The 10742-nt window shown below is 32.1% G+C and overlaps 1 protein-coding gene across 8 annotated transcripts; it reads right to left on the reverse strand.

The window, feature by feature from the left end:
• Positions 1 to 325: 325 nt before the first annotated feature.
• Positions 326 to 9076, reverse strand: LOC125066993 (protein Son-like). Of its 8 annotated transcripts, none has more exons than XM_047675350.1 (15): positions 8134 to 9076; positions 7949 to 8050; positions 7288 to 7545; positions 7029 to 7192; positions 6739 to 6914; positions 6450 to 6593; positions 6020 to 6081; positions 5678 to 5757; positions 4859 to 4932; positions 4695 to 4775; positions 4287 to 4394; positions 1716 to 1907; positions 1109 to 1276; positions 873 to 974; positions 326 to 569 (listed from the first exon to the last, which is right to left on the reverse strand). In XM_047675350.1, exons 1-15 carry the CDS (start codon positions 8982 to 8984, stop codon positions 528 to 530), a joined length of 2604 nt encoding a protein of 867 aa, XP_047531306.1. In that variant the 5' UTR covers positions 8985 to 9076; the 3' UTR covers positions 326 to 527. The 8 variants fall into 8 exon arrangements, 5 of the variants coding, with proteins under 5 accessions (XP_047531306.1, XP_047531307.1, XP_047531305.1 ...); XM_047675351.1 differs by having other exon boundaries at positions 878 to 974; positions 4287 to 4412; XM_047675349.1 differs by having other exon boundaries at positions 4287 to 4412.
• Positions 9077 to 10742: the final 1666 nt, after the last annotated feature.

A 10742-nucleotide genomic window follows, 5' to 3' on the forward strand; every position in this document is an offset into this window, starting at 1 on the left:
TAATTAATCCTTTATAATTTTTGTAAACAATGATATTAAATGTATATAGTTTTTTTTTTATTTAAGTTCTTGCAAACTACAATATGAATAAACATTTCGCAATTTTTTATATTCCTATCAGAAATCAATTTGTAGGATTCTGAGCAGGAAAAGCTAATCTTATAGTGTGTGATATAGGTCAATAACATTAAAATGTATTATTACTCTTTTGAATGGTCCATAAATTGTGCTTAATCCCATTAAACTGAAATATGTTTTTTTTACATCAATAAATTCTAAAGATCAAGAGGATTATCACTAATTGGTAAACATCTAAATGAAAACATCAATTTTAATAAATTTATTTAATAAATCCATGAATGGTCTAACGACCAACAAAACTTTTGTTAGGTTGTTGGGTTCTTCAATCTTGCAATTTTTAGGAGCAGTCTGGAGTTTAGCAATTTGCAGTTTTACAATCCTTTGCCTTGGAAAGAATGTAAAGTTGTCGGTTTGGGTCTCTCTAATCTCTCCCTGGTTCTGTCGCATTATTGTCTCTTCAGTTGGCTAGTTCTTGTGACTGGAGTTGCCTAAGTTCAGGAGTAGATTATAATATATTATTAGTGTATAATTTTTACTACCCATGAATGTAAAGGAAGTATAAAAAAATACTTTTATATCATATTTTTACCAATATTAGCAATGAATTTAATCATATAATCAAAATATTTACACACAAAAAGAATTAGCTGCTTTGTGAAATATTAACAGTTTTATATTTGAATTTAATATTAGACTGTAATGTAATAATGTTAAACATTATTAAAAAAAAAGAAATGTGTAACACATTTATTACAGTATAAATATAAAAATTGTCTTATTTTCTAGGTTACAATGCCTAATTTTTGTAGAGCTAGTTGTGCTGCATCAGCTTTTGCTTGCTTCTTGTTTGCACTAGCCACTGCAGGCTGATATTCAACACCTGCAACCTTCACCTGTAAGGAGAAAATGTAATGAAATGTTGTTAAAATAATGTAAATAACATTATGTAACAATGTTACTTTAAAAATCACTATGCAATTGTCACTATAAACATAAGTATTTCTTTTTATATTAAATGAGAACAAACCTTGAATAGAAAGTTTTTTTTATGATCAGGACCACACTCAAAACATAAGTTATATTCAGGTGGCCCTAATTTCTGTTTTGAGCAATATTCTCCGAGTAAAGATACAGGATGTTTTCCACCAGCCACTAATGGAGCAGAGCCTCTTCGACCCAATCGTTGGGGTTTCATCTGCAATAAAAAATATATTTTATTAATAGCCACATCATCAGTATTTCTTTGCTTTGGGAACAAACAGTAGCATGAAATTAGTTTTAGCATTACCATAAGTTTTATAGAATCATAGTGATTCTTGGAAATGCTAGTTGGTGGATTCCCCATCCTCATATGTAGTTAAGATGCTAATATGATCAACCAACAGATATGCTAAATCACCATAGCCAATAATTACTTTCAATTTGTTATCAACATTAATAATTACAGTTCAAATTAAACAATTCTGATAGTGAGATTTAAGATATTTTGGTCATTGTGACTTAATTACTAGATAGATAGATTTTTATGAAAACCGAACCCAAGCAATTAATTTTGAATAAGCAAATTCATTCATTAATTATGACGACACAAAAAAAAAACTACAGTAACATGCATAGGAGTATGCTTTACTTACACTTTTTCCATGTCTGCTACTGACCTCTTCTTTGGATGTTAAGCCTCTTGTGTCCAACTTAACTTCTAAAAGAAGAGGTTGTAATGTTCCTGTTCCTTCTTTGCCCAAACCTTGTCCGGGTGTCCAACCCATCTTCTGAAGAAGTTGCATCCCCATACCGCCTTCAACAGGCGCAGCACGAACTAGTTGATCCTATGTTCAAATACTTGATTTAATAATAATTACAAACTAAATTATTTACACAAAATAAAATGTTTTGATTAGTTTTTTTCTTTAGTTACACCTATATAGTCCCTCGAATTGTACTGATATTTTAATTTATTCCTACGGTAACAACACAAGAACTTCACTTTTCAATGATATATTTTTTGTGTATATGTCTTCTCTTGTACATTTTTCTTCCTTTTTGAGTTCCTTACCTTTGCAACGGGTACATTATTTGCACCTATGGTCGACGGCGGTGCGTCTATCGAAGTGCTCGCGTCTCCTTATCTTTTAAAAGCTGCAACAAATATTCAAGATTTCCCCATTTAAGCCTAGTTTATCTTGGAGACCGGTTGATTTTATCCAAAAAATCACTAGACTATATAATGTACATGGACTGACTAAGTTAAACAGTGCTTGGGCAAGTTGTGATTGCTTAATCATACGAATATCAATTATTTTATAAAAATAGATCCATAAAAGAAAATTAATTTATATTCATTTAAAATATAATCTAAAGCATATCTGTAATTTTTATGCTTCTTTCAAGAACAATCGAACTTTTATATACAGAGTGAAGTGTATTGAAGGCATGGGTTACCAATTAAACAGTCAAATATTATTATTTAAAATATTATATGAAATAGTGTTAACTTTCTTTTATGATAACTCCACCCTTAAGTTATATATATATTTGTGTTTCTAATACTGTTTTTTTTATTAGCCAGTCTTATAAGAAGGGGAAAACTGAATATCTGTATGCAATAATGGCAATGATAAATGACATGCCATAATCTATGGCATGAAAATTACCATCTTGTGCAATTACAGTAACTTAAGAGTGTAATGAGCGAACTAAAAAAGTTCTCTCTTTACACTTGACGTGAGTAAATCGGGTTTTTAACTAGATGGTTACAACAACATTAGCTGCTGAAATACATTCCTTATTAAACGAAAACATCAGAACTTTTTTAAACAAGTAATTAATATTTTATTTGTATACATTTGATACAGGAATATTATTATTTTCAGTTTTAATTTGAGACTCTGTCGTATGAAACTTCACCAAAGGTAAATTAAGCTTGATAATTTTTACAGTATTTGTTTAAATAAATATAATTTATCGTTACCTAATTTTGTGAAAACATTATTGTGGTGGGAATGAATACGAATAATAATTACAAGAGTAAATCTCGCGCCGTGTGTGTTGAACAGAAGAAGCCTTTGCTTTGAATGAGCATTAAATAGAGTTTAGCATATTGTTACTAATATTATCAAAATGGATCATTTTTTTTGTTAACGCCCAGCGAAGGTGGCGGGGAATAGTTAGTATTAGCATATAACAAAACTAATGTTGTAAGCAATGTTGTCATAACCATCACAAAATATTTATAAAGTCAGAAAGAATAATACATAGTATTATAATTTCTGACTGAGGCCGCCGGACCATTGAGTAGATAACCCGTATCCCGAACGGCGATCCGAGCTGAAAGAAAAGTTATTTAGAGTATCGCAGTATTAAACAGAACCTAAGGCTTTTGATTGTAAACATTAAAATATAGAAAAAAGTATAATGTTAAACAATGTGTTTGATAATGTAAATGAACATTTCAAATTAATATAAAAATAAATAATACCTTTTTTCTTGGTTTATCATAAATAGAAATAAAATTTATAAAAATAAATAAAAATGTAATGTAGGAATAAAACACTTCGCCAGGTTCTGTTTGATACTATTGTTCTTTAAGCATACAAATTACAAATCAAAACGATCTAATTGGGTCACCTTTTTATACCACAAGTTATACAAATGACTCGAGTACTGTTAAAATTGGTGTAATTTTTGTATAATTTAACAATATATAGAAACAGAATTACATAATCAATAAAATATAGTATATATAATAAGTTTTCTAAATTCTTGATTAGATGGTATTTATATTCGAGGTTTCAAACGGAGGCGGCGCAGGGAGAAGACGATCAATAACATACTACTTTAAATGTTAAAAAATTGCATAACGCTATTCCATTCCATTCCATTCAAGAGTCTCATAAAATATATACAGGACCGGATTTAAGTGTCCCTGGCCGAGGCCTTGGGGCCACAAAGGAGTGGAGGCCCTGGAGCAACAGAGGAGTAGAGGCCCCTAATTATTATTTTCAAATGAATTTGAACATTTTCATTTCTGTCAGTCAGGTTTGTTAATAATTTATTTACTCTTTGTAACTTTTAAAACAGTCAATTAGTATAATTATTATAACAGGGCAGTTGCCCCGGTTCCCCTAAATCCGGCCAGTATATACATACCTCTCTTCTCCGCTAAACGTATCGAACAAGTTGGTAGAGTGAGAACATTGCGCGTGTACCTTCTTGGCCCAGGCCTGCGTGCCGCTGGCGAGCTCGCGCGGCGTGAGGATGTGCGCGCCCGTGGAGCCCGTGAACTGGCCCGGCCGACTCTCCTTCGTCCAGCCGAACTGCGGGAGCGATATTACCTTATGGGTTGACCGCATTGCGTGCCATATTAATTATCATTCATTGTCAAATTCGTTTATTCGATGTAAATTGTAGTTGTTAGATAGAATAGAAATGAAGGGAATGATTTGATCTGTGAATATATATAAAGTGAGAATTAGCAACAGTTACGTTATCGGATCTTAGAGATGAATTGTATTAATATTTTATTGTTTTGTTGATGTTATACATTTTTGTAGTTGTAATTCTAAGAGATAAATGTTAAAACTGATTCCATGTCAAAATAATAAAAAAGTACTTACACCTTGTGTATTATCTAGTTCATTTTGTTCCTGTTCTTTACGAATCATTAGTAACTTCTGGGAAACGATTGACTCCACATCCTATAAATAAAGATGCAATAATTAACTAATCTATACAATCGATTAGGACTTCATAATTTATATAATTGGTATTTTCGACTTACGATAATTGGAGAATCTACACCAGGGGGATATGCCTGAGGACCGGGAGCTGGTAAAGCAGGAACAGATGATAGCTCTGAAAAGAAGAATAATATTCTAATATAAATTTATACAGTGCCTACAGCAACAAAGCAACTGAGCTAAAACACCTTTCGAATGGGGTATCCTGGGGTATACTGATTACATACTGATGATTTTTATGTGTAAAAATGTATTAATATGCTAAACCCGATTTACTAAGCACTGTTATATTATTATAGATGATATAATATATTTGAACACATATATGAAGTTTATTTTTTGTCTATCTAAGCTAATATTCAAATTTTTGAATTCCATCAGGTAATAACTCCTTTTATATCTCTACATAGTACATAACGCTTCCCGCGGTCTGTATGCTTAGATCATGTAGACTACGCAGCGGATTTTAACGAGGTTTTCATCCATAAACAGAGTAATTCAAGGGGAAGGTTTATTTCAGTAAGTTTTCTTGTCATAAATTAGTTAAATATACAATTAGTTTATAATTTTATTATTATTTAAGATTTGTGGTCAATATTACCACAAAAGTTAATAAAACATTAGCTTTTTTTAATTTTATTAGTCCAAAAGTACTTAACTTTTGAATTGTTGTTTTACAGTTAACCCAAAATGTACACAACCAGTAAGGACTGTTGAAAATAACAAACAATACATGTAGGAATTACATATAATAGCCGTCACTATTATTTTTAAATTACCAATTGGTAAATGTTACCGCACAGTACAGTACTGTATTTTTCAGTAATTACTTGATAAAAACTAACAAAGTGAACACTTACGGCTCCCTGTTGTAAAACTCTTCAAGTATGAAGGAGAAGTCGACGGCGGCGCAGGAAGCGCCAATGGGGCAGAACATATACTAAAAACAAAAAACGAAGTTTAACGCAATAAACATGATGGATGGGATATTTATAACTAGAAATGCAAGGGAAAAATGTCCATCACTGTTTCCAAGTGAGCTTTGCCAAAAGTATAACATGTAAAAGCAAAACTTTGTATGTAAAATAACTATGCAGGGCATAGTGCAGCAGGATGTTTCGCATTTAAAAAAAAAAACCTTGGAATAAATAACATTCACTTGACCTATAATTGTTGGAACATAAGAAAATAAGAAGGCTTACCTAAATGGTTCTGGAGGTGTGGTGGATCTTGTTGGTGATTTGGCATTCAGCTTTGCAACTTGCTGCAATAACAATATAAAACATAAATTTTGACTTGACTTTTTGACCAACCCAATTTTATATATGATGGAAACTATTTTTTTGTAGAGAGTAGTAGTTTTGTAGCCAGATGTTAATATCAGAATCTACAGCCCAGCCAATAAACAATTATTTTCTAGATTTACAGTCAAGAAATTCTTTTCATTAAAATTACGGAGAGTTTCTTGACGTAGCAAGGACAGCACAAAAAGTTGTTGATCTTGTTTTGGACCTATAGTTAGATCAGATTGTTACCCCTGTATCTGCACTATGTCTGTGAACTATACTATTACCAGATAAAATTGGGATTCATACTATTATCATAAAATTGTGTAATGTTCAATAAAATTACCATGTCTTTTTTAGGTGAAACGGGAACCCATTCTGATGCTTTTTCTCTATGCTGTGTACCAGAAGACACAGGAAACTGAAGTCGAAGTTCTTCTTTATTGGCTATTGGCAGTATAGAGGATTTTGCTGGCAGAGGGGCCCCACCCTGTAATAGTAATTAGAGAGTTGTAGATTTAATTATAGTTGTTCTGAAGGTAATTACTGTAAGTTCAGAACTAACAAACTTCTAAAATAATATTTTTATTGTTATTATTATATAGATATTTTGTAAATGTTATTTTTATACTCACTCTTATATTCATAACAATAGGAGCCTTTTCTTTGACTAAGAAGGGATGATGAAATGCTATGGTATCTTCATTCTCACTCATGTTATCATCATTAGAGGAGACAGATGACAGTTCACCGAGTGCTTCTTTTTTTGATAGATGCTTGCAGAAGTCTGTCAGTTCATCCACAGATTTACCTGTGTAAATTTAGTAATATGATACATTTTGTAAATAAAGGCTTTTATAACATTTACTGAGAATTTGTATCATAGTGTACTATCACATAGTATCAATAATATAAGGTCAGTTACCTCCAGATTGTATGGCAGCCATGACTTGATTTCTTGTGTGTGGAGGCAAAACAGCTGCTCCAGCTGGTACAGCACCATTTTTAAGCATGTTGATTGCGTTTCGCCTTGCTACTTCAAGAAGACGTTTCTTTTCACTATCAGCTAATTTTACACCTGTTGGTGATCTACAACATACGGAATGAGTATAATACTTTCTATAAATATAGGTTTATAAATTTTTAGAAAAAGGAATAATTCTCTAAGAGATTAAATATTTTACCTCGATCTCCGACCCCTATGTCTCGGTGAATGATGTCTAGACCTATGTCGTGATTTCGAGGAAGATCTGTGTCGTGATTTCGACGAGGATCTATGGCGTGATTTTGAGGAAGACCTGTGCCGCGATCTTGATTTAGATCTCCGTTTTGATCTAGATCTGTGCCTGGAACGACTTCTACGCTTTGACTTTGACCGTGATCTACGGCGTCTACGCCGTGATGTCGAGTGAGATCTGGAACGTCTGGACTTGCTGCGGGATCTGCAATAATTAATAGGTAAATACGAAAAAACAAAATCAATGACTTATTGTATTCCCTTGATGATTCTATGTTGAAATTTATTTTATTATTCTGCTAATCCCATACATAATATTTGCACATGTTGCTTGTTTATGAGTGAGAATAGTTCATATGGTAAATGTGATAAATATTATTGATGTAATTAAACATCCTTTAAAATGATATCTTGGTGGGTATGTATAGGGTAGCAGGTGATAACTTGCTTCCCGTTACACGGTTCCCTTCGTGTACAGATATATTTTCTATAGTAATTTGAAATAAGTTTTTCATAGTATAATTACAGTGTGTTGTTTTTTGTGTCAATTATTGAATATCTTTTTACTGCATGGGAAAAAACCAGTTAAGAATCATAATAAGATGTACCTCTTTCTGGATCGACTCCTTTCTTTTTTTGAAGGCTTGTTTGTACTTTCTGTTTGCTTTTGTTTAATGGAAGACTTATCTTCAGTGCTCACCTTGTCAGGACTGTAATCAAAGATACATTGAGCATTAAGCTGTTTTAACAGTAAAATTACATGATTCAATTAGGACAATTATAATAAACATACACTTTGACTTCCTCAGCAGCCTGCTGTTTTAATATACCACCAGGATCTGAAGACTTGGGGAATTGTGAATTAGACTCCTCGTCTCTTTCTAAACTACTTGATGAATCAGTATATTCACCCTCCTCAACCTTTTCAGCTTTCTTTCTCGCTTCTTCTTCTGCTTTTTTAACTGTTTCTTCAAACACTGCACTAAATTTTAAGTTTTTTATTTGAATTTTTCCTTTTGCCTTGTCACTTTCTGTTGTGGTATCAATCTTTTTGTCCAGCTGTATTCGGAGATCATTAGATTCAAGTTTTATTTCCTTTGGAGATTCTGGCATTGGTATCATGCTTGCATCTATATTCAAAGAGGAATTTGTATTGTTGGAATCTACAGTCTTAACAGGTACCTTGTTATCCGGTACTTTATTGATTTTGATTTCCTTTTTAATTTTAGATTCAGGTTTGAATTGGATAGATTCTTTTTTGATCTTTGTTTTGAGTAGTTCTGTTTTAGGTTTTATTATTTCGGGTGTTCCTGAACGGCAGTTTGAAGGAGATCGCACTTCCTTTCGTTTCTTTGATTTAGCCTTTTTTCTTTTCTTTCTTTTGTGAGAATATTCACTCTTTTCCGATTCACTACCCGAACTTACACTACGACTACGCTTCTTTTTTTCCTTTTTATGTTTCTTTTTACTTTTTTTAGATTTCTTATGAGGAATTTCGTCAATTTTCGGTGGGTCGGCATTAAAGGCACTAAATAGTTCGGAAAGTATCTCACTCGAGGACTTTGTGGTGTCATCTTTCTTTCGTTCTGGTGTAGTCTTTTCTCTTTTAATTAACATTTCTATTTTATCAATTAAAGTAGCCATATTTTTAGGTGATGAAAATATAGTCTATGAATAATTTTACACACGTTTTATTTTTGTTCACAAGCAAAACATTAATAACTACATCAAACAATTCTCCATTTTGAAGTTTTGACATTTTTTTCTACAGATTATATTATCATATTTTACATCATTTAATATACAGATACATTTAAAAGTGCGCGATAAATAAGGCATGTACACACTATCAATAATAAATTATTTAATACATTATCTGTAAAATTATGAGTTTTAAGATTAATATAAAGAAGATATGAAATGAAATCAGTGACAATAACTAATATCAAATTACTTTTATTCTATGATATTGTAATAATGATAGTCCTAGCTGAATTTTGGCAACGGCATGCAATATTTGAGCCTATTTTTTTTTTTTTTCTCGCTGGAAAAACGCGTTACGCGCTTCCCCCACGTGATGGAAGGTGGGGGGGTGTGTGGGACTCCCCGGAGCCCTGGACGCCGAGTGCGCCCAGGTACGCCGGGTTTACCCACTAAAAAACCAGCGGTACCCTCTCCGTCTTTCGGCGGGCGCCACGGGATCGCTTGCGCATGCTACCGTGACATGCAATGTTTGAGCCTAGTCAACTGCGTGAAAAATAGTAATGGATACAACTATGTGTGCAAACATAGGTCAATCTCTAGACTCTCACTGGCCATTAATATGACAGCTAATTATCTCTAACAGACACAACAATTCTCAATGACCAAACCCAGGATTTGAGTCCAATACCTCAGAATACTAATAATTTGTGTACAAGTGATTTCATCAACGTTAAAAGCTTTGTGCAGAATAGTTAGCATTTAATATTATAAAATATTAGTACACTTTCAGCGCAACATGATTGTTTAATCACAAGAAGGCATATATCATTAATAATACATCATTAATAATAGCCATAGTCGTGGTATCCCAAGAATAATTGTTAAGTGTTAAGTTAGAATTTTAACAAACTGGTTTATGGTTGCGTAGTTTCTAATTAATCCTGGAGTTTAAAGCATTTAGAAACATTTTTAAAAAGAATAAAAAAGTTGCATTAACTAGCTTAACATTATTTTCATTTTCATAATCTGCATTCCGAACCGGTGCATGATACTTCACTTAATATACAGTCCGTTCACAGCAGCGTTGCAGAACTATCGATAGTTTGACTATCGATAGTTGACCTCGAAATCTATTCAGGATATCGATACTATCGATAGCTCTCCGAGAGCAATACTATCGATAGAATCGCTAGTTCTCTTTAAAAAAACAAGTCGTTGTTTTTCCAGAAAAATACTGAAACTGCATAATTACGACTACTATATATATGCATATAAGAATTAGGAAAACAACCTATGGTAACTTTTATTATTATTGATTTTTTAATATTTGTTATTTATGAAGATTATTTTTCATTATACTTCCAATATAATATATGATATGTGATTGACCTGTGCTTATAACTCATAGATTTTAGCCGGAGATTTAGCAAGTTAAAACCGTGCAAGCTCCTGAGTTTGTACGTGTGTTATTTTATTTCTATATATATCTTATTTAGTATTTAAGTTAAACTATTTATAAAATAAAGATCTTTTTAAATAGTAACTTTGTCAGTATTAAAATTTTCTGAACTATTTTATTATATTTTAGTTTCATTTTTGATCGACTAGTTAGGCACTAAATATTCTTTATTGGTCATATAAATATCTTCAAAAACATATTAAGATAATTCATATAAAAAAGAAATGATTACAAAATTT

Source organism: Vanessa atalanta, chromosome 10, assembly GCF_905147765.1.
Source record: "Vanessa atalanta chromosome 10, ilVanAtal1.2, whole genome shotgun sequence".
NCBI lineage: Eukaryota > Metazoa > Arthropoda > Insecta > Lepidoptera > Nymphalidae > Vanessa > Vanessa atalanta.